At 42.3% G+C, this 24,526-nt stretch overlaps 1 protein-coding gene across 2 annotated transcripts in view; it reads left to right on the forward strand.

Annotated features, from left to right (window-relative positions):
• Window positions 1–24,059, forward strand: part of SLC15A2 (solute carrier family 15 member 2) — a 39,451-nt gene extending 15,392 nt beyond the window's left edge. For both annotated transcript variants that reach the window (XM_065751182.1, XM_065751181.1), the window contains 16 exons: window positions 1,623–1,700; window positions 4,230–4,312; window positions 5,520–5,606; window positions 5,897–5,986; window positions 6,199–6,243; window positions 8,385–8,417; window positions 9,468–9,556; window positions 11,310–11,391; window positions 13,232–13,357; window positions 14,147–14,311; window positions 16,810–16,856; window positions 18,054–18,164; window positions 19,628–19,724; window positions 22,053–22,199; window positions 22,868–22,972; window positions 23,811–24,059. In XM_065751182.1, coding sequence (XP_065607254.1) covers window positions 1,623–1,700; window positions 4,230–4,312; window positions 5,520–5,606; window positions 5,897–5,986; window positions 6,199–6,243; window positions 8,385–8,417; window positions 9,468–9,556; window positions 11,310–11,391; window positions 13,232–13,357; window positions 14,147–14,311; window positions 16,810–16,856; window positions 18,054–18,164; window positions 19,628–19,724; window positions 22,053–22,199; window positions 22,868–22,972; window positions 23,811–23,987 — 1,562 coding nt within the window. In that variant the 3' untranslated portion in view covers window positions 23,988–24,059. The remainder of the gene's footprint in view (window positions 1–1,622; window positions 1,701–4,229; window positions 4,313–5,519; window positions 5,607–5,896; window positions 5,987–6,198; window positions 6,244–8,384; window positions 8,418–9,467; window positions 9,557–11,309; window positions 11,392–13,231; window positions 13,358–14,146; window positions 14,312–16,809; window positions 16,857–18,053; window positions 18,165–19,627; window positions 19,725–22,052; window positions 22,200–22,867; window positions 22,973–23,810) is intronic.
• Window positions 24,060–24,526: the final 467 nt, after the last annotated feature.

The raw sequence follows: 24,526 nt of genomic DNA on the forward strand, positions 1-24,526 counted from the left end.
GATCTGCTTGGAAGATTGCAGCCCTTGAGCAGTGACCCTTGAAAACAAAGCAAGGGCCTCTGCCCCACTTAAGACCTACTTTACATTCTACCCCTGCTGCACTTCTTTTGTTGTATCACAGTGCCTGGAAACCAGGGGACTGGAATGCTATAAATACAGGCACAAATGCAGATGGAGGCTGAGCATACCACAGGCAAAGGGGTTGGGGGCAGGACAAGGTAGCCTTCACACTCACTAATAATTTTTTCCGTCCTGTGGCCTTCAGGAAGCTTTCTTTACTTGCAATAACCATTTCACTAGGCTGTTTGTTTCATCAAGCTGTGGGCAGTTGTGCTTGTCTTATATTTTGCCAATGTGTTCAGGCAAACACTGACCTTGCCCAGGTCAACTTTGTGTTGGGAAAGGGTTTTGGTCAGTTCCATCACTGTACGGATGAAAGTCTGGTTCCCTTGAAACATCAAAACCTGTGCCAGCACAATATAACAGTGAACTAATGTGACATGGGAATTAGGTGGAGAAGATGGGGAAGGAGTAAAATTCCTGTGAAGTGTGAAATCTTTCCTTGGAGAAACAAGAAATGCAGTCCAAAGACAGTTGGCAGAAATGTGGAATAGATGTTTTTCAGTGGAGGTGTCCAACTCTCTTTGTATGCTAAAAGTTCAGTGTTTCCATACTGTCTTACTGCCAGCTTTGTTGGATTTCAGCTTATTTATGAAAACAAGCAAACAAACATTATGCACCACACACAATTATGCAATTGATCATGATTGCCCAGAGACAGCCAACAGGGACAAGGGAAGGATTCATGAGCTGGTTTCCTGTTACCTCTGTTGTTTATTTTAGCAAAACTTATTTGTTTTTTTTTTTTTTGCTTTTTTTCCTGTGGAAGTACACAGTAATTTGTAGCCACTGGCGTGCAGACGCACAGTTGACTGCTAGTTTGGTTTTTACAACTGGCTTTCTGAATTCCTGTGGTGTGAGCTAGGCTGAGAGGCACAGGGTTTCAGTGAACCATACCATGGATAAGACAAAGCCATACCCTAACAAACCTGGCTTCTTGGTAGACAAGATCTGACTACTCACCGCAAGACTGGGAAGTTGGAGAGAAAAGAAACTGGAGATGCAACTAGATCCTGTGCCCCTACTTATTTAGGAGTTGGTGTGTTTGCTACTGCTTTGTCCACCATAGATCACTATGAAATCAGATTTGAGCTTTTAGCTCAATAACACATGCAGCTGGCACGGGTAATGTGGAAGCACAGGACTGATAGTTTAGATCTATGCAAGCATATAATGATTTGAGTCTATTTTCAATGCTGTTTTTTTTCTTTCTTTCCAAATTACAGTTCTTATCACTGCTTTCTACCTATTTGTCTCCCTTCTACTATTCTCATCAATATCCCATTATCAGCTTCTATTGCTGGCAGACACCAGCCCTGCTTCCAAATTGTCCTCGTCAAGGGAGGACAACTGTTTCAAGGAAATTCAATTCATAGTGTCAAGCAGCAGCAAAGAAGATATAAAGCCAAACCAAGTGACTGATTTAAGGGAAGCAAATCAAAGACCCAGGTAACATAAAGCTGACTATAACGAGATGCTTTTCTTTCTGAATTCTTTTTTAGGGGATGTGAAATGTTTTGGAGAGGATTGTTATGCACTGGCTTTTGGTGTCCCAGCAGCACTGATGGTGCTGGCGCTTGGTGAGTGAAAACTCTGATGACTCTAGTAGTAGTTACCATTTTTGAGTCCATGTGTGGATGAGAAAATGCACAAGTTCACCAGCACTGTATGGATACTGTGATGGAAAGTTCAAGAGTTTGAACTCATCCAACTGTTGCGCTGTTCAGAACAGCAAGAAAAAACAATTGGTTAACTTAGTGATGTGTGGACTGTGGTCATCCTGCAATTTAATATCACAATACTGGTGAGAAAACGATTGCTCTGTGTAACAAATGATGGCATCAAAGTAATTCTGATCTGTGAGTCTGATCACAGCCCTGTCTGTGAGCAGGATAGGCCTCTGAGCAGCCATCTGAGCAGTCTTCAAAGACTGCAACTTTCAGAAGAGAAGCTTAGTATGCCACTTCTAACCTTTCCACAGGTTTTTTGTAGCTTGATGCCATCCTTAATGGCTCAGACTTTTGCTAGAGAATGTTTGCCACATAGAAATCTCAGAAAAGGAAGCTGAATGAGATGCCACTTTATTCAGAGCTGTCTCAGTTTGCTTGGCTGAAGTTATTCCCACAATTACAGTGACAGCCTATTATTATTTTTCAATAAGTCCTCATTACCCGAGAATCAGGAGCGAGCTGTGTTCATCCCAATACCTAAGCTTGTGCCTTAGGCCTGTTAATGTACTGTCAAGATGACTTCTTCAACCCCTATCGAATACCCAGCAATTTCTGCATTCCTACAGTTACTCCTTAGTAGCCAATATAGAGGACACTCCATTAGCTTTAGTTTCACAGTTGTAGGGGAGCAGTCCCCTTATTATACTGCATTTGAGAGCTTTTGACAAAACATGGGTTGACTTCTCATTTAACACGTTAGCTTAATTGAGAGATCATGCAGTTGTATGAATAGTATCTGTGATTTGGGAAGCTTGTCCCCCTGAGAATGTGCAAGTTGAATACTCAAACTCCCATCTTAGAGGAGGATCAGGGCACTGGAGAACTGTCATCAGGTCACAGCCTAAGTTACAGCAATTATTTTCCAATAAAGTGCGTGGTCACAGTCCTGAGAAGCTTCTCTTTTCCCACTGGCCCATTCTTATCAGTTTAGTGCAGCACAGTCACCTCTGTGCAGCACTGTGTGATGAATGTTTCTAACAAGATGGTAGTAGTTGCCCAGGGAAAAATGGAACATGTAAATACTGCAGTTCCAGTGAGGCCATCAGTTGTAATGTGCTTTTAGCTAGTGTCCTGCTGCCAAATTCCATAGCCTGCCCAGCAAAGCAGTTCTGTGTACTTTTGTAAAATATTAGAATGCTCTTGGATGCAATATATTTGATGATGTGGTCAGCATGCAGAACTGGAGAACATATTCTTCCATCCCTGACCAATCCCCTTCCTGTGATGCTGGGAAGCAAGGACAAGTTTAGAGGCAGAATGGACATCTTATACAGCAAGATTTTCTAAGTTGCTTCAGTATCTGAAATACAGGAGAGGACTGATGTTATTTATTTTCAAATACCAAACACAGTGAAGGAACCTCAGTGCCCAGTGGAGTCAGTGGCGTCATCAGGAGGTGTTTTCAGCAAACTTATTGAATTACCTTTAGGGGGCACCAACAACTTCACATGGAGATGTTAAAAATGAAGTAGTGCTGTAACCCAATCTGACTTTGGACAAGTCTCTTTGGTTGCGATTCACCTAAACTGACTTCAGACACCTATCTGACAGTTCTGCAAGTCAAAACGGGATGTGATCTTCATAGTCCTAAAAAAAAAAAAAAAAAAAAAGAAATTGTAAATCTCCAGTTGGAGAAAAATACCTACTTTTCTCCACTGGTTGCTTTGTTATATGGATTTCATGCTCAGCTTTTATTGTGTTTGTCTGTGCTAACACATTTGTAATCGCAGCGTGGTCAAAAGCACTCAAGGAACAGGACAAATGGTCTGCAGTTGGATAGCTCTAAGTCTGACAGCATTTTGAACAGCTCATCTATTTTCTATGTTTTGAGGGAGAAAGCAATACCTTAAATTGCACATCTCTTCATGAAAACCATGAGTGGAGCTAATTTCTCTTAATATCATTTAAATCTGTATGAGGTGCAAGTACACAAAGCCAACGTTGGAGCTAGATTCATCCTCACATGGTTGCAATGATTCAGGGCTGGTTTCATGCACGGGTATCATCTTCATCAGATATAGCAATTAAGCGTGGATTGTATTTTAAGTTTAGCCTACCAGAAGCATGGGTGGAGGAATTTTCAAAGCACTGATTCCCAGTATGAATCAGATGTGGAGGTGCCTGTTGTGCTAGAGAAGATCATGAGAAGATGACAGTCCCTTTGTAGGAATCACATCAACTCTTTTAGGATGTTGCATCTTTTTCAGTTTGAAGGCATTAATGGGATCCTATATGTTTTGTTTCATGAAAGCACCGTCCTGTAAGCCTCAAAGGGAGAGGATTTTTGCTGAACATGAGTGTGGGGGATCCTCCCCAGAAATCAGGGCAGGATTAAGCTTTGGTCATGTACATTCTCATCTGGATTATAATCTTTTTCAGTTGTGTTCATTGCTGGAAGTGGACTATACAGAAAAACACCACCACAAGGAAATGTCTTACTTGAAGTGTGTAAATGCATTGGAGTAAGTGTGTGCCATTCTCTCTTCTTCATGCATAACTCTGAGGCTATAGGTCAGAAAAGTGCAAAGGGAGTGGGGAAGTGACATCTAGAATCCTTCTGGATGCTGCTCCTGGCTGGATATCTTGCTGTTGACCTGTAAGGAATAAGGAACACATTTATGTCCTGGTTTATTCTTCAGCATTTCAATTGTTTTTCCATAGCTTCACAAACCCTTCAGCTAGTGTCAGTAGAAACACTGCTGGGGTTTGCTGGTAAATACTGAAAGGAAAATTCAGAAACGTGACTTTTCTCAGCTGGGCAATTTTACTGAAGTTCATGAGTTCAGTAATATAACATGTTTGTATTATGCACATTAAGCTACTCTTCAGTTTCAGTATAGCCCCATCAACTATTTTTCATAGTGTGTGAGCTGAATACAATGTATGAGAAAATACTTTCTTGTTTTTGGGTGGATAGTGATGTTTCTTCTTCAGGAGCTGTTGCAAGCAGCAGATGTTTTCTTTAGGTTAATGTTAGTGACAGATTTACCTTGGGGAAACAGACCAGATCTTAAGGACAGAATTTCTAAGGGAGCCTGGCACTGTTTTTGTCTGAGTCTGTTCAGTGGCTGGAGCAAGTAACATGAATAAACAAGTTAAGAAGTTGGTGTCACTAATTTCTCCTACAGTGAGAAACCAACTTGAAAGCTGCTCTAGGACTGAATGAGACATGGGCTGCACCAGAAATATGCAAAGGCAGAACAAGAAAGGAGTGAGAGGTCTGGTTTTGATATTGCTGTGGATAAGGAAGTATTTCCTCCCAGCACAGTGGTCAATCTAGCAAGTGCCTTTCAGAAAAGAACAGAAGAAAAAATGATGTTCAAAGCTCTATCACACATATCAAGTTTTAAATCAAGCAAGAAACAGTCATTGGAGGTTAATACTAGTTTGTTAGGGGAAGACAAGTTCTGGAGGACATTAATTTGCATATCAAACCTTTAATCAATCAATATCACAGAAACTTTCCTGCAGAGAATTGGTTCTAAAACATCAGGTTGTGCACATGCAGATTTTGAAAGTGTCCATCAGAACCCCTGTGTATCTTTGGGGGTGGAAGGGGCAGTTTTAACCTGGGAATGTGACAAGGGCAGATAGGTAAGACCTCTGAAATGGAAAGTTTAAATTAGGGGATAGGCATGAGGGAGTTATTCACCTGTTTTTTCTCCTTAGTTTGCTGTTAAAAACAGGCTGAAAAACCGCTCCCATCAGATTCCAAAGAGAGATCACTGGCTTGACTGGGCATCAGAAAAGTACTCGGTAAGTGATGTTTTACAAGGCAGGTTTGGAAGGGAAAAGGGAGACAGGCAGATTTAAGACTGGCCTGGCCACCTCACTTTTCATGTGAATCCCCTCGCTTGCCCCATCCCTTCCCATGTCTGTACTCTCCTGACCCTTAATGGACAGTTGAGGTGCTGCACTGCAATCATGTCCGTGAATAAATGCAGTAACTGTTGTGTAGAAAAACATAGGAGCTCGCTTGCTCTGTAGCTTGAAGCTCCTGTTGGCTTGTCACTCACATCGTATCTTTCTGTATGTTTCCTTTACAGAAACAACTGATTGGGGAGGTTAAAATGGTGACACGTGTTCTCTTTCTCTTCTTACCACTGCCCATGTTCTGGGCCCTGTTTGATCAGCAGGTACAGTACAGCACATTGCAGGCCTGAGTTTGCACACCTGTCCTGCCAGGGTGGTACCAAAGCATCCTGGAGGCACATTGCACTACCCTCCCACCAGGTGTCTAAGGGCTGGTTGTGCCACTGCAGTTTTGCAAGACCTCCAGCACTATTGTCTTCTCTGTCTCCATGTTCTCTATTCATGCAAACTACACCTCTGTCTGTTTTCTCCTTAGGGATCCAGGTGGACTTTGCAAGCCACAAAGATGAATGCTGACTTTGTAAGTATTTAATGTCACTGGGGATAAGACTAGCAGTAATATCACTGCTTTTGCTTTTTAATCAAAGTCTCTCACTAGTAAGGGCTTTTGCTTAATGAGTCTGGATGAGTTGCACTTTCAATGATTAGAAGAGAGAGGCCCTATGTCACTGTGTGCAGTTCATCACAGCATGTCTTGGCAAGAAGCAAGGGCTAGGGAGCCACTGGCAGCCCGCAAAGTCAGGAGTGCTGACATACTGGCAACTGGTTGCTCTGTGACCCCCCACTCAAAACAGGGAAGTCAGATAAAGTTCACGCAGCCCTAGCAACGTATAATGAGAGCTGTTGTAATTGTATACTTCTGCTCTGGCTTACTTGGTGATGCATTAATGAAGCCTCTAAGAATCAGCAGGAATCCTGTGCTTAGGGTTGAAGTATGGTGAGGATGAATTAGTAGCCATCGAGTACTTCAAAGGTGTGAGTGGCAAATGGAGCAGAGGGCAGAGACAGATAAATGTAGATCAGCTGTCTGCCTAATGATGTCACCACACAGGGCCAGTTTCCAGAAGTAACAGGCCATCTAGATTTTACCTGCAGATACTCATATCAGAATTTAAGATTCTAAGTGCCCCACAGTTTAGAATCGATGTAAAGCCCTGGGTTGGAATCCTTCCTCTTACAAACTGGGCTCTCAGGACGTGATACTCATTGAGCTTAATTAATTCAAATGAGGCGTGAAAAAGACTACACCACTGGTAATATTTTATCCACTCCAGAAGGACAAACAATGAAAGTCCATAAAGTATGACGTATCTAGAAACTTTTTCTGCTGTTGTGCTCACAAACACTTAGTGACTCCATTAGCAGAACATCTAAGGAGTCAGTTGTTAAACTCTCCCGAGTGGAGAAGAAAACTGGTATGTATTTGTTCTACCTGCTTGGATGGTTTTTTGGCTTGTTTCAGTCTTGTTCAGCCTTAGTGAGTTACCCCAGCTCATGAAGGTGAGAGTTAACTGCAGCATTGGGTTGATTTCTTCATTAGGCTTGTTGGAGATTGCGCTTGCAAAATTCCATGGTTTTGCTCTCTCAAACCAAAGTGCTCAGCTAGGAAGACTGAATTAACAGGGAATGGTTTAGTGTGAGATGAAAAGCTCACAGGCTTGTTTTCTAGTGGCACATTTGTACACAAAGTAGTAGGAGAAGGAGATATTTGTCTGATACTTTTAATTGTGAAGCTTCTTTGCTGTGTCCGGTGCTTTTTACTCTCCCAGGAGGCAGCTACCAGCAGAAACAGGTAGACAATCTATATTCAGCTCAGGGCAAACCTGGCAGACAGGAGACAAATCCCCACGATGCTTTCTCAGGAAGATATTATTTCCTTCCTAATGTTTTCTTCCTTTCTCTTCATCTTAATTTCAAATGAAAAGCTGTGTGGAGTTCAGACAAACGTCAGCCTCTGTCTGGAGACAGCTCATCTGTCACTTTTGGAGATTGAGATCCCTCTGTCCATCCCTGTTGGCCTTGTCCAATTGCAGGGGCTAGACACAGTGGTGCCAGGATATGGCAGCTGTTACAGCCTTAAGTTCTCTTGACTTAAACCAAGAACAGTTAAACAACTGACCAAAGCCCATTTGATGCCTTTGGCAAATGGAGGGAGAACATGGATGCTTGTACAGCCTATTGGCTCACAGGTCTGTTGTCCTTTTGAGGTGTTTGGAACAAACGTCACCACAGCTTAGGTGTCTTGAAGCCTGAGGAGAGCATTCACTCACAGGATTTGGGTGTTTCCATTAGAGAAGCAAAGAGAGTAAGCTCAAAATCCAGCTCCCAGCTTAAATTAACATTCCCATTCCTCACCACTCATGTAGACCTGGGCTCAGCCAGTCTGAAGGATGGGACTCAGTACCGGTCCTGGCTGTGTCCCAGATGCCATATATCAGGGCCTGAGCGTGCCTTCCTTCTGCAAAATGGTTCTCATCAAATTCTCTGTCAAGTGTCAGAAGCAGTGTCATCTGCTAGAGCCAACATAAAGTATTTGAGGAAGCCACCTTTGCTGCTGAAAACTATACTGTGAGCTGGGTGCTTATTTGACATCAGCCATGTACACTATGCACTCTTATATGATGGTGTTTATGAATCACTTGGAATATCTTTTTGTTTCAGGGAATATATGTCCTTCAGCCTGACCAAATGCAGGTAAAAATACTACAGGGTAGGAAATTACCCTTAGAAATGTGTTTTCTTGTTTTCTCTCATTTTTCTCATGGGACCAGTGGTCTCTCTCTGCTCATTTTGAAGCTAATAGCAGTGCTCCTGCTGGCTAGTATGGTGTGGACTCTGACTTATTGCTCACTAGTTGTTTAGCAACCTTAACCTTGATGTTCAGAAGACCCCAAGGATATCCTAACACAGATATAATGCAGAGGTGCGGGAGAAAATGACATCTTAATATTTCTTGAACTATTGCTGGCATATGGACGGTACAGATTGTCTCTTTTTAACATGTCTCTGCACTGGGATCAGAGTTACACCTGAAATATGTTTCCTTCCTCCCTTCCTGCAGGGCAAATGAAAATATGAAGGCTCTGAGATGATGCTGTGTTGTCACAGTTGATTACAGTTCTTATGCTGAACAGCTCTGAAGAAATTCAAAGCTGGTCCTTTCCCTGACATCTTCCTTCAAAGCTGAAACTGAGCATCTCTCTCTGCTTGTTCTCTCATCTCTCTGTTTTCTTGCTATGCCACTGCTGGCTGGCAGACAAGTTCTGCTCTCTCAGGGGAAAAGCAGCTCCTGGGGAGTTCCCATGATGCGTAGAAGTATGAGAAAGTGGCAGAGTCACAAAATAGTGCCTGTTCCTCTGAGATTTTGCTCAAGTCCCAAGGTGTTTCCATTATTGCTGATCTGTTGTAAGGTCCCACCCACCACAGCCCCTAAAGTTGCCTGCCTGCCTCTACTTCAGTGGGTTCTGTCTCTGAAAACACAGTGCTTTACTTCTCTCTTCAGGGAAATTGCACCTGCAGCACTTGCTTACCTCTTGGAGAGGAGGATATGAACAAAATGTATTTGTGCCCGTGAAACCTAAATAGCAGAAACCATCAAAGAGCGAACTATGATAGTTTAAAGGGAGGTTTTAAAGTGTTTGTGTCCTTTCTGTGACAGAATTATTTCTGGAGGATGTTGCTTTATGAGTTTAATTATTAAAAGTTGCTTTCTAGTCACTAAACTTGCATTGTTTTGTATTGCAGTTCTTAAATCCACTTCTTATTCTTGTCTTCATCCCGATTTTTGACCTTGGGCTCTATCCTCTGATTAGCATGTGCAAATTTAACTTCACGTAAGTACTTGGGGACAACATTGGATACCTTAGTTACTGCTGTTTCGAAGCAGTATTTTACATCTTTTAAGGAGAAGAAACAGAGATTTCTATTCTCATGCTTTACAGCACTTGCCTATACTCCAGCCTCTCTGGCAGCGTCAACATCTTCCAATAGGCCCTGAAAATTCCAGTGGGGAGAATTCAACAATGTTGGTTTCTGCTCTGTTATCAGGTTTTCCCTGAAAGCCAATACGAACAGTCCCTCTTTGAATTTGATCAACATGTCCTTCTCCTTATTTCCTGTATTGCTGCAAAGTAATTCCCTATCTGGAGCAGCCGACTTCACTGTCCCACCTGGGCTACATGTGGTCTTGTGAAGGCAGATTGACATCAAAATAGGGGCCAGTGGAGAATGAGGTTTTCACAATAGCCCAAGCATTCTATCCCAAGTCTGCTCTAAGAAGTGAAGTGTTATAGGAGCAGACCTTTAGAACAAAACAGTTGTATCTGGTGCTCACTTTATGCTTTTTCAGGGAGATTTGGCTTTTGAGTGTCTGTAGTCTGCCTCTGTGACTTAGTGTGCTTTAGCAGTGGAAATGTGTTATGTGTGCTGCTGGAGTGCCTCAGCCGGTGCAGCTGCAGCTGAAATGAACCAAGTTTGCACACTCCAGTACCAAAATGTGGAATGGGAAGGTGAGTGGGAGATTGGCTTCACAAGCCCCAGCTTGTCAGAAAGCATCCTGTCTGATGACAGGTTCACAGAGCAGCTCATCCAGCAGCACAGACCCATGCACTGAACAGAACAGAATGTCATGCTGTTTCTGCCCCCTGGATGTTAGATACTGATAGGCTCCTTTCCAATTCAGCCATGGATGTGGCTGTGTAAATTCTGTAGCCTACATGGTTTTAGCCTGTGTGGCTGCAGAAGCTTGTGCAGCACAATCTCAATGCATGATTCAATGTCAAAATCACATCATTTATCACAAAATGCAAACAATAATTATTTTCTTATACCAGAGCATGTAACTGAGAAATGAAATTTAGGTTCATCATCTGGATTTCCCAGACTGCTGCCCATCTAGACTATGATTCAGACCATTGCAAAGAGTGGAAACCACTGAATCTAGATCCGTAATTGTTTAAGACCTCAACAGTTCAGCACTCAGTTTGGACTTGCCTTTTTGGACCTATCTTACACCTTTTTATATCAGATTGTCTCATGTAACTCTGACAGTTGTTCTAGTTTTGCACCAGTTTCAAAGCAGGTTCCTTATTCTCTAGAAACGTAAATGCATTGGCAGGAGAAATAACCCAAAGTGATGACACAGATGGTCAGAAACACTGATGACATAAACTATCCATTTATTCTGCTCCTCATTCCTGCTGCTTAGTAGCATACTACTTATCTTTTGCTTTTCCCAGGAGAGACATGAAGATGTATCATTTCTACTGCTCATTCCAGCATCATAGGTTAACACAATGCCATGAGCTATTCCCTCTAGAAGAGCTAGGAACAAGATAATATGAAACTTGCAAGCATAGAACTTTTTTCATGGCATATCAGTTTTAATTGGCCTCAGTGCTAGCCTCAAGCAGAAAAATAGGATAGTTTTAAGTTAAATGATTGGCAATTTAAACAGCCCATCATCCCCATTACCACCTGTTGGACAGTTCAATATGAGGTTTTGGCACATCTCAGGCTCTGAGGAGTGGTATTCTATATTTTAAATTCCTTTTTTTCTTAATGGTACCTCTTTCATTTGCTCCACAGGCCTATTAGGAAAATGGCAACAGGTATGATCCTTGCAGGGATGGCATTTGGACTTGCAGCCATTGTGGAAGTCAAAATAAATGTAAGTATAGCATAAACAATTCCTCAGAAATACTTGGCTTTCCCTGATGTGTTTTTATTAATGACTGTTGAATAATTCTTTTATCCATTTTGTTCATTGATAGTCTTCTTCAATGTGCTTTTTACAATTAAGTATAGCGATCCAGTTGCTAAATTCTTATTTCTTGGTTTATCTGTCTTTCTGTCTGTGTCTGTCTCTCTTTTTTGGTCTTTGCAGTTTTGCTGTGCCAGTCATCTGTATTGGTCTGTCTTCTAGGTTTCTATCACTGGTGCTTGACAGACACATAAAGCTAGTGATTAATTCACGTAAAGTTGTCTGTTCTTTTCTATTTCTTGCTGTAGATTGTCTATATTTTATTGTTTTTATTCATTTCTTTCATCCCTTTCCTACTTCAGGCTGGAGATATGTTCTTTACGCAGCAAATTTATTCTCCAGTGATGGAAGTGGATGCAGCCATTTCCACAGTCACAGACATCAAGAATGGCTGTGTGTCCCCAGACAGGATGTCAGCAAATCTCTTGTAAACTCAATCTTAGCCCCTGCAGATTTGTACCATTTGTTTCTGGCATGTGCCCAGCTTTGTGCAAACTTTGTCTGACCTTTGGCTTAAGAAAGATACTGTAGGATTAATTTTTTAAAGCTTCCATGTATACTTAAAATATTCTGTTACAGAGTGGCTGGCACACAGCCCTGGATTAACATTTGCAAGTTCTTCAGGTGAATCCATTTACAGAACTCATACTGAAAAGAGACTGTGGGTTCAGCTCCCCTTTCTGATCTCTTTTTGTGAGTTAAAAAAAAAAAAAAAAGCTTTCATTGTCAGCCACAGAGCTCTCTCTGAGCACTGAAAGCCTGCTCTGGCTGTGGGCAACTCCGAAGGGTAAGGATACAGTGAGTTGGAGGTTCTTCCTAGCTCTGCATGGGAATTTTACTCTGAAGGCCATTAAAAGCTCAAGCAGAGAGGAGCATATAGTGACCCACCTTGGGCAGTGCTAACAAAAAGCCACAGCAATGAGATTTGCTGGGTATGCATACAGGGCACCTATAGGTTCATGGGAGACAGTGACACCTTGTTTTTTCTGACAGCATCTCCCCTCCAAGTTAGGTTCAAACTACCCTGCCTGCCATTCCCTAATTACAGGATGAAAGGGAAAAAATTATTAGTTCTGTAGTATTTCTGGCAGCTCTTTGTAAAAAGAAAGTGAGGAAAAAAAGCTAATAAATAAATGGATAGTTTTAGACTGCAGATTGCATGAGGCTGATGTTGATTGAAGTACTCTTTCTAGGAAATGATTCCTGACAGAAAGAGGTCCTTCTGTACAGCAGGCACTGTCTTTCCTTTCTTAGAAAATGGAAAGCAAGATCTGTGCTTGTGAAGCGTGGTGTCAAGTGATGCAAAAGCACCAATTACAGTCATGGAGATTTTCAAAACTTAGAATCGCTGGGATATGCTTCTGGCTAAGCAGTCTGGGAAAATAATTATTCTGGTCACAGAATTCTTTCCTTTCTGATATGGCACTTTGTTAAATCTAGGCACTTGGGAACTGCATAATGAAAGTGGGGACATTGTCCTACCTTCCCAGCAGCAGAGCAGCCTGTATGTTCAGTGGTGCAAAGGGCAGTCTTTGGGAAGGTTGGTAGGATGGCTATTGAACTACTATGAGGAGAAGCAACCCCCGCCCCATAAGATTTATGTTCAGTTTTAGCTCAGTGCAACTTCTGATGAGGAAGGGATGGAAAAGTGTCATTACAGAAAGGAAGACTTTTATTACTAAAAATGAAGTTGTTAAAGCACTAATAAAACATATGGATGGCACTTAAAGCCTTTTATTTTAATTAGGAAACCGATATGCCTCAACTTGTCCCAAAAGAAAGTTTAATTCAGGTCCTGAATTTGGCAAAGAACCCAGTTCAAGTGACAGTCCAAGACCAGAACCTATTTCAGCAGCCAGTGGAGGCTTTCCAGGTAAGAACGTGTGTGGGGATGGAAGGCTTGACCTGCATCCCATTGAAAAAGGGTGGGCTTTTTTTTCTGGCACTTTCCAATAAAGCTCACAGATGCAATGACTTGTTCTCCAGCCTCTTAGAAGTGCACAGGAATGGCTTTAGAGATGGAAGACACCATCTCCAACCAAACAGAAATGGAAGATTTGGAGAAGTATTTCCTTGACAAAGGGAGGAATGAGTAACGATATTGACCTAGAATTAGGCATAAAGGATAAATGTCCCATTATTAGGCATCAGTCCCAATATAAAGCATTCAGCTGGCATCTCTCACTGCTAGGATACTAAGCATTGCTGCTGCGCTCTGAATGGTACATGAAAAGTATTTACCTGCAAAGGATAAGAAAAATGGAAAAGCTGGAAACAGGCACTGCTACTTGTTTCCTAGTTCAGCTTACAGATTACTTCAGGTCAGCCTAGTTTGGGACCCAGAGTTGCATTCTGTTGCCCACCAGCTGTCTGCCATGTTATAGTTGGAGTCCCATTGAGGTAGACTGGGATCAGAGAAAAGTTTCTCTGGCATTTGTGTTGCATCTTCCAGGAGAAGCCTACTCCAAGCTCTGACATGACCAGCTGGAAGACTATAGGTCGACATAGGTCCTTTGCTGCAGGAAGGAAGCTTTTCATCGCTTTTGACTGTTAACCACTTTTTACTGAATGCCATGAAGAGAGGATAGGGTTGCACTCGGTGGGAAGAGCAACACCCTTTCTCATGTTAAAACAGTGTGTAACTACATTTTTTTTTTCACAGAACCCAGATGAATACTCACATTTAAAATTGAATGGAGAGCAACAGAGCCTTCGCTTCATTCTGCAACATCAAGGACCGTCTCTTGCTTTTAACTACACTGTGAAGGAAAAATCAGTGTACAGTTTAATTGTTTTTGAGGCAGAAGGAAGCCTATCAAGTCACTTAGTGAGTGTGGGAGTGAAGTGTAAACACAGTATTAATTCAATGACTGTGATGATACAATGGGTAATGGGGTAATAAGCTTATTAATTCATTTGCTCAGTTGCAGTGACTGTCTGATTGCTCTCAGATGCTCCAAGCCTGACTTCTTAGCTAGCAGCACTGGGTCTTTACACGTTTCTGCTGGCTGATTAATAGAGGCATTATGACATCTGAGAGTTGCTGGGAGCACTTTAATCCAGTGAATGCTGTAGTGGGACAGCAGCAGCGTGCCTGATGGGCAGCAGAGCTTGCAAAAGTTGAGGAAGCAAAAAGCCTGAGATTTCCCCCAAAAGATGATTCTATAAAGGAAAGATGTTAAAGAGGCTCTAGGGCTAGGCGTGGAGTAAAAGCATCAGAGGAATGATTCTGGATGTAGTTATTACAAGCATTCAGTGGAAATGCACAGAAGACCTATTTGTTTTGCTGAACAGAATAAATGATTAAGCTCATTTCCAGCTCTGCAGCAGAGCTGCCTGTGTTTGGACTTCTGTGTATTGCTGCAATAATTATAGAGATATACATAGGGTATGAAGGGCCAGATTCTGATATCTTTTGTGTGCAGCTGTATCCCAAGGAGCACTCTTAAAATGATTCCACACTGTCGTAGTTGTGTATATTCTTGCGAATGGCATCAGAATCTGTCCTTATGCTAAAGTGCTATTTTTCTTTGCAATTTCTCAGCCTCCTACCTTGCAGAGTTGCCGCTGCATAAGCATTCAATATTGTATAGTAGAAATTATGTAAATGGTTTTAAAAATGAGGACTTCTAAGAATTTATTTTTTCCCTGAGGCGTTTTTTTTTCTTTTATGTTTTGAATTTGGGGCTCATTTTCACACAGTGTTCCTAGGTTTCCCTGAAACACTGTTGAAGTTGTGCTGTTTCCTTTAGAAATTGTTATTCATACAGTGATTTTCATACTGTCTCTGTGGAAAGAAAACCTGAGATGGGCTGAAGCAGAGCCAGCTCTGAGCTTCAGTAGCTTTCTATACTGCCCCAGCTATCTAACCTGTGCTTCAATTAATGTCTACCCCAGCAAGGGCAGATTTCTATGTTGTGTTGTTGGCTGATGCTACTGAGCTGTCATTGCTAGCTGTAGATGGGGGAAGTGTGCAATACAGTATAGTAAACAACATTTTCAGCATTGAAAGATGAGGATAGCAGTGGCATCACTGCTGTGTTGCAGGGCTCATCCTGGAGTTGACCCAGCCTCCCCCAACCCCAAGGTGGGTTTGGCCCTCTTACTCATGTTTTTCTGGACCAGTCTGAAATTGGTTTCTTCTCCTTTGTGGGTGGTTGAGTGGGCAGGAAATGAATTTGAGAGCTCTGGGGATCTTTGCTGAACACGAGTAATAATTTGTCAATCCTGCCAGCCGCAAGCTAGTGTGCTAATCCCCATGTGCCTCCCACTGAAAGAAGCAATGTTGTTGTTTATTATTTATTGCTCTGAAATTTGTTATTCACTATGGCTATTTGTTATTTAGGACATATATTATTTGTGGATCAGCATATTGCACTGAAGTGCAATGGACTTTTTCGATAGTTCTGGATCCTTGGTCTTAAAAATAAGGGTTTTACACCATGGAGAAAGGGCTCTGTGGCACAACCATGGATTTCTACTAGACAAGAACCTGACTGTGTTCTTTTTGTGCGGAGTACCATCTTCAGAGCAGGGGCTGTGTCTTTATCGTCTTTATTCTCAGCATTGTGCAGCCAATAAACCCTGCTCAAGTGGGTTAACTATCCAACTGATGCTCTAGCTGTGATCCTAGGAGATCTGTCAGTCCCCAGGGTGCCCAACAAGGCAGCACTTTCAAGGATAAGCCTGCAGAGACTGTGGCCATAAAACAGCTCAGTGCATCTTGGTGTTTCCTGCTTTCTGCCTGCAGTGAGGTACTTCTTTCTCTGAGGGTCGGGAAAATTATGAGTGATAGATGATGATCAGATTAGTAACTTAACATTCCCTGTTGGCTCTGGGCTCTGTGGAGATGATGAGTAAGCCAAGAATCCAGCTCTGGAAGTTAGGTTATTTGCTGGTTTTTAATAGGAATGTAGTACTTGTGTTTAATTGTAACTCGTCATTGGAAGAGGCTAATGTGGATAATGCTCTCTTGCTATTCCCAGGTCAAGGCAGATCATTTCTATTTGAAAGTGCTACAAGCCTTAGTAGAAGGGTAACTGGTTGAAATTCTGTAGCCTGCACTATGCAGGAGGTGAGAAAAAATGTATGATCTCAAATTAACCCTTAGGTGGAGCTGGAATTTTGCCATTGGCTTCATTGTACTGGGACTTTGCTTCTGTGGCCTGATGCAAAGCTTTAGTGAGATACTGGTCAGTCTCATCATCTTTGCAACATGCTATTCCTCAAACACTAGTACCTTCTGCTACATGTTGTTTTTAAGGCAGTATTAATTCATGTATGTGATTTTCTTCTTTTTTTTTTTTTTTTCCCCTTTCACTTCAGATTACAGACTTGGAAGCAAAGCCTGAAAATGGTTTGGCAGCTGTTAGGTATGGGTGGTTTTATTTATTTATTTGAGGAGTCAAAGGTGGTGGGCTGAGAGAAACTGCTTTTGTTTAATTCAAACTGTACACAGTGTAACCCAGATGTTCTTGGGTTAGAATCTAGTCCGGGTTTATCCTGCAGGAAAAGATTGAGGTGTCAGCTGCAGAGGCTAACAGCCTGTCACCTCCCGCACTCACTGCGCAGAACTGAACTTCATTGCCATCTACTGCCTAGGATTGTCTGGGCTGAGATGGCAATGTGAGAGATCTCCTTTGGATGGGTGGTCCACCATTCTGGGAAAGAAAGGGAAGATGCAATCTGGAAAGGAGCTGTTGCTGTTTGTCCTCTGCAACCTGTGGTGGTCACTTATCTTGTCCAACCTCATGTACAAATGCAAACTAATCAAATAAAATGAGAGCAATATCTTCATAGCCCTGTGTCTGTGAAGCCTTCTGCTGACTAAACACCACCTTGGAGCCTTGATTAATACCTGCAGTCAGGAACTGTTTCATTTTTCTGTCAGCCTTTTTTGACAGAATCTCAAAACTTTCCTTTCAAACATTTCTGAGGAGGTTTAACTAAGAGAATATTCTTTTTGTCCACTAAAGTTACCTTTGTGAAAGTACATGATTATTTTCAAGGCTCCCCTCTATTTTAACTGAAAACCAAAATAGTTTAAACAGTAGATCATATGAAAAGTGTTTGGCTTCACTAAAAGCCCTAAATCTCTGCATTCCCACGGAAGCTTTTTTATGATGAAGATATTTGGCTAGAAAACTCTTTCTTGCTATCAGAAACTCCTTGGAAAGTATGGCAATCCAGTGCACACATGCATCAGGACACCCACCTTCACAATTTCTAGGGGGTGGGGTTCTGTCCTCTTGAACAGATGTAAAAGAATCTCTGAATGTGTCTGAGAAGAGATTGCTGGTAAGTTCATTCTCTCTCTCTCACACAAAGTGTCTCTTTGAGCAGGAAAGATGATAGGAGAGTAAAATTACACAGCAATAAAAAAAAACACCTAGTCTTACATTGAAAACCTGGGCATTGAATAAGGCTGATATTTTGGTAGCTTGCAGGAGAAACTGTCATAACCTTATGGAGAGACAGAATGCTTTGGGAGAGAGTGCACTTCTTTTAAGTGATTCATATTATACTACTCCTGCCCTGTCTGACAGCCTGATAATATGCTTTCTTTGCAGATTCATTAATGGTTTGAGCCAAGATGTCAACCTCACCATTGACAGCAAACAGTTCATAGCTGTTCAGAGAAACTATGGTGTTTCCGGGTACTTGCTGGTAGAGCGGGACAAGTAAGTTTCCCTTGCTGTGCTGAAGGTCCTCACAGAAGCCTTTCCTTGAGCACTACAGGGCAGGTTGTTTTTTGTTTTTTGTCTTTTTTTTTCCTTGCAAATAGCAAAAACTTAATTCCTTTGGTCTTAGCATTTGACTGTGTGGCAGATGTTTGTTTTAAAAAAAAAAAAAAAAGCCAGTATAATCAGCGAGTAGTTACTCTAGGTCATTTGTGCATTTACAGAAGCACCATGCGTTTACTTTGCAAAGCATCCAAGCCAAAGGATAGTGGATCATTTTCTCTGTGTGTAACATGTCATTGAATAGATTCAAATTCCAAACTGTGTCTGGAATAGCTCCCTTCCTGCAGTAGTTGTTGCTTTGGTAAGATAATGTAATCTGGGGGACATTATTGCTTTGAAGCATTATTCCTATGATACGAGTATAATGAACTAAAATCATTGCCTAAATTAATATTTCCTTAAAGCTAGGTCAAGAGAATATTGGGAACCCAAAATTCTTTTGAAGAAGCCTGTATACAGAACTTAACTTTCTCTGAGATGTTACATTGTGTGTGGGGCTGAAGGGAATAATTATGAGAAATTATTGAGAGATTGTCCAACTGTGCATCTGTCAGCAGAACAAGGCTGGAGATAGAAAAGTCCCCTCTGCCATGTAGCACCTGCTCTGTTTTGATGTTCTCTCAGGTCCAAGTTCTTAGTGATAGGATGTTCTCAGAGAAGGAAAAATTCATATTCCACGTAACAAAATGTTGGATGTGGGCAGGTAACATCTAGTAACATCCCATGGCCTCGTAGACTGGGCTGATAGACAGGGGCTCCATATGGCCTTGGTTTGGCAGCACTAGACTTGGCTCATGTCAGGCATTTCTGGCCCTCACAATGTTTCAAAAGCCTTGTGGCTTTTCTCTGCAGCAGCTCCATCCAAGATACTGCTGCAATTTAGACAGATGCATCAACCACTGTGACAATGTTGCTGATCCTCTGTGCCATCTTGAACATCCAAAATCATAAGAACAAATAAGAAGGTTAATTTGCTCTATTGAAAGGAAACAGTATGGCTTGTGGGAGTGTTATCTCTGATCTCCTGAAGGCTCTGGCTATCTTGGCTGGCCCACAGTTCCTAGAAGGAGTGAATGAAACTTTGGAAGAAAAATAAGGGGGGAAAAAAAAAAGAGGAGTTGGTTCTCTTTTTGCTGGAAATTTTTGATATTGCTTGGAAGAAACAGCATTTCAAAATATTAGCAGTAGCTTGGGTTGTTAGGTGAACTCTAATCAGTGCCTAAGTGTTTCTAGAAAGAAAAGATGGCAAGAGCTCTAGTGGTCCTCTGACATAAACCTGACTGCAGCTTTACATTGTACATCCTTTCTTGTCCGTTGTAGGGGCATTTTTGATAGCTGTGCTCTGTGCTCTTTGTCTGTGAGACTAACCAGAAAATGCTGTACTTCATCCTTGTATTTAGATATGATAATGGAAAATGCATAACTGAAACTGGGGAATTCACCCTGGACCTAGGGCTGCTTGACTTTGGTGCGTCGTACACTGTTGTGATAACTAATGTAAGTGCTCCTGTGATGGTAACAAGCTCATTCTGCTCTAATCTCTGGCAGTGTTTTTCCTCCTATATTGGTGACTCTCACCTGCTTTCTCCATTTGTGAGACCTAGGAAATAGCCATTTAAAGGCCATCCAGTAGAAGGTTCTGGCAACTATATAAGCAAAGTGGGTGGATGCTCGTTCCATCTTACACTGTGACTTTGTCAAATCTTACAAGTTAAACAAGAAACAGTGTCTTTTATGTACAGAAATTCTCCTTGGAAAATCAAGTTTGTGCTGGTTTCACACTGTCCTTGTTTGGTTAGCAATGACCCAGCACAGTGCCAAGAGCTAATGCTGGCTGTGGCCTCTAAAATACTGTACCTGATAATACCTTCCACCTGAGAAACTCTGCAAAAATAGTCTGCTATATCTTCACATTTTACTTACTGACCTGAAGGTCGATTTTTCAAGACGTGTGGATTTTGCTCAGGAATAAGAGGGGCAAAGTGCTGGCCAGGGTGGATGAGGTTGTGCGTCTGCTTTTCTTCCTCTCACTCTCTGTACAGCTCATTTGGAGAATGGTGTAAAGTCAAGGTATGGTTTTCCAAACAGCCCAGAGGTGTGAACCAAAGAGGTGTGAACCAATCCTTTCCCTGCCTGCCAGCTTCTTGGACATGCTGCTCTGACTGGTCCAGCTGGCAGGAGCCACAGAGATGAATGTAACCATCTTAGTGCCCGTTCTAACCTTTCCGCTGCACAGGCACGCTTACAAACCACGTCTGACAGGACATGCTGCTGAGCTGCCCTTTGGGGCTTTGACTACTATGTTGTGATGAGCAGAGGAAAGTGGTGTCAGCTATTCCCTGGCAGAAACATCTCCCTGTTGGGCAATTAGTGGGAGCTGTTCATGTCTGTGGAGTCCAAATAGAGGGAAAAAACATAGCTGCAAAACACCTTTTTGTTTTAGTGTTTTTCCTCCAATAGCTAGAGAGAACAGGCAGATGCTGCCATCTTTGAGTGTAGAGATTTATTACATAAAACACTTGAAGCAATGTTGGCCAGTCCCTACTTCCATGGCTGCATACCTCCTTCCCTGGATGAGAAGCTGAGTGGTTGTATGGGAGAATATTAAACTAAGAATATTGTCCCCAAGCCTCAAGTAGCACAGCTGAGTAAGGGACAGTAGAGGTAGATGCATCCTAAATGACTGTGGGCAAGGATTCCTTTTTGTGGTCCCATCTCAAAGCCTCTGCTGCATCCATGGATGCTCAAGGGTAGCTCTGTGTCTCAGAATCTCTGGCCCTGCACATTCCTTTAATCTTTCTGACCCTCTGTTTTTCCATCTCTTGCCCTTTGATTTCATCATTCTGTAGAGAGTTAGTTTGCTCCAGACCAAGACAATTTTTAATTATTGCAGTGATTTGTACCATGCCCTGCTACTCAGCTGAGTGTGCTGTGTAGAAGAACCAAGAAAGCAATATATTAGTTTGCTAATATGGCTGAATTGCAATACTTAAATCATGGTGATACTGCCTTCCCAGCCCTCTTCAGTGTGCAGCTGTAGTATGGTACTTGTGACGTTTCCTTTGGGCATCAGAGCAGTGCACAGCTCTCCTCTCACCCCTTTTAGCCTTTTAAATTACACTCCCTTGATTTGCCTCCCTGCATGGTGATTAAGTACATCTCGTAAACATCCCTTGTATTTTCCCATGTACTCTCCTTAAACACTAGGTTTCCTGCCTGAAGGCATTTTAGCCTAATGATTGCCTGGCTGCTACTCAAATCTCTCTCTGCTTCCCTGCACATCAGAGGCAGTATTAATTACACCTAGAATAGCAAACAAAAGGAATTAGGAATGCAGCCACTGTAATTGTCTCAATATACCTGATATGGGGAAGTTGTTGCTACTCTTTGAATTCCTGAACTGGTTATGTTTGGGTGTTGATCTTATAGCTGGGGAATTACACAGCAATGATGAAATGGAAAATAGCGAACATGTGGAGGAAGCGAGCATTAACCTCTTGCCCGTTCTGGTTCTGGTGTCAGCAGCAGGTGACAGGCTCTGTAAAAGTACCACTCAGATTTTCCCAACCCCAATGCCATTTTGCAATAAATCTTGTAGCACTTGCAGCACAAGAAATAGCTGGCACATTTTCATGCTGTACACTAGGAGTCAGCCTACTCCCAGCAGGCTTGGATGTGGTGGGGATCACACCCACAGTTATACTTCCAGGTCAGAGCTTTGCTTCCATCTTTGCTTTAAGCTTCATCTTAATTGTCTGTTGTAGTCCATCTAGGAAGGATCTGATCTTTTAGCAGCTATTCAATGTTCCTTTATTTTCCTGCTAGGTTTCTGGAGGTGCTGTTCAGACATGGAAGTCAGAAGACATCAAAGCCAACAATGTCCATATGGCTTGGCAGTTACCACAATACTTGTTAATATCTGCTGGAGAAGTGATGTTCTCCATTACGGGTCTGGCCTTCTCCTATTCTCAGGTACTCCACTTAAAGATAAGGGGCTTACAATTGGACTTGAAGATTTATTCCCACATCTGCCAGGGTTGCATGAGGTTTGGAACCTGCTTTAAACTGGGAGACTGAAGGGATCTAAGTGTTTATGAGATTGTGATATACTAGTTTATTTTGACTGTGGTATACTAGGTTGTCTGTGAAGGTTTGTGAGTGGAGAGGACTGAGATATTGCAAGATCAAAAAGCTGAAGCTACTCAAATTTGTCTTTGGAGAAAATTGCAACGTTTATTCATGTGAGGGATTAATCCAGGGGACAGTTTGCTGTGAGATACGGATGATTTGAGATTGGCAGGAAGCTTAACATCAAGATCCAGTCTTTTCCAAAGATGTGAAGCCACATAGCACCAGGCTCCAAGCTTCAAAGCTTGTTGCATGGGTCCCTACGGCTCCTGGTTTTACAGTCTCAGATGATGAGTGTTGGGGGTGATCAGAATCCAGATCTGCAACAACAGCCATTGTTTCCTTCTTCATGGGTCCTCTTGGATGACTTGTTTTAAATCCTTCTTGTATGCAGCTGTAGGACTTAATTGCAGGGAAGGTACATAGGAAATTCCATCATTTCCTCCTAGGCTGGGTACAGGGATGTGGGCACAACATGACAGCCACTGACCAGACACCACTTCTCTTTTCAGTCTCCAGCCAGCATGAAGTCGGTGCTGCAAGCAGGTTGGTTGCTCACAGTGGCTGTTGGGAATACCCTCGTGCTTGTTGTTGCCCAGGCTGCACCTATGGCACAGGTATGGTTCTGCTTGTTAAAGAGAGCTAATGCTTTAGAACAGGCCCTGGATGGTATTTCTGGATGTCTGCCCTGGAGGCAGAGCTTATCTACCCAGCCCTAGGCTCCTGCATGTCCTAGCTGTCTCCCAGCCAGGGCTTTGTGAAGCCCTCAGCGTTGCACTCTGGACCAATAGTCCTCCCTGCACCTTTCAGTGGCAGTAGGTAATACTTGGCCTGTGCTGTGCTAACAGTGCTGAAGCTCAGCTTTAAGCAAGCAGACTTAATTTAGACCTGGAGCTCAGCCACAGTGCCAGCCGTGTGTTGTTGTCTCATACCAAAAGCAGCTTGCCTGCATCCAGCCCATCCCATGGGTGTCCAGACCGGGACCTCCTCAGGCCCAGCTGCCTATTGCACCCCTGTGATACTGGGCTCTGCACAAGGAGGTTATGGTGCAGAAGTTGTTTTGTTAAAGCTGCCAAGCTTCTGAGATGACGGCACGAAGGTGTGAACTGGGGCTTGTTTCTGGCTTACAGCAAACTGCCTGTCTCAAAGGTATCCTGTGAGCAAAAAGCCCAGGCAGGTATGTGCCAGTCAGGGCAGATTTGCAGAGGTTTAATGAAACTAGCCCAAGGTAATTGGTTTGTTTCAAGGTATATTCATATTTACATAACTATGTTATGTATACATCATTTACCAGAAAACAGGGTGAGAAAGTTTCTACCTTGTGAAAAATCTTAGGTGCTGGAAAGTAGCTTTCACCCAGCACTTTGAAAAGCACTTGGAAGTGCAGAGAAATCCTCTGGACTGGGAATCTGGTGTTCCCTGACTTGCCGTTTTGTTTCTTTTTTTCTTTTCCAGTGGGCTGAATTTGTCTTGTTCACTGTTCTACTCTTTGCTGTGTGCATTATTTTCTCCATCATGGGATATTTCTATGTCAGTGTGGATCCAGAGGACCTGGAAGAAAAGGAAGAGAAGAGTGAGACCCCAAGTAGAGGGAACATGATTAGTCTTGTTACTCAGAAAACAAAGCTCTAACATGTTATGGGTTGAGATTTTTTTTCTTTATTTTTTTAACTCAGTAGATGGTAGGGTGTAAGAATAATGAGAATGATGTTATTTTATTTTATAGTACTGTGGTCTTTATTACTCAGAATGTAGCTGCCATCTAAATGGGACTACGTAGCCCTCTATAAAAACAATACGAGTCCTGAAATCTGAGGAAAAATTCCTTGGGAAAAGTCCTGTGATATTAAATACCCACATAAGCAAAGATAGTGGAATTTAGAACCTGTCCATCTTTCTAAGCAAGGAATGCTTTCCTATGATTTTATTTTAAGTACATACTTAGGGCAGCAGAGAGGAAGGGAGGAGGGTATGCCATCAAAAGTTGGAGATGCTTGGAGGAAAGGGTGACAAATCCATTACAGGATCAAGGAAGAATAGATGTTACTGATGGAAGTTTTTTATTTTATTTTTTTTTTACTGCAGTCATCAAGGACTGGAAGAGTTACAATCCCCAAAAATTTCATCATGTAACTCTCTTTATGAGTATTTCACCCCATTACTGCAAATTA

This window comes from Cyrtonyx montezumae, unplaced genomic scaffold (assembly GCF_038088225.1).
Source record: "Cyrtonyx montezumae isolate F1298 unplaced genomic scaffold, pur_monq_1.0 scaffold_7, whole genome shotgun sequence".
NCBI lineage: Eukaryota > Metazoa > Chordata > Aves > Galliformes > Odontophoridae > Cyrtonyx > Cyrtonyx montezumae.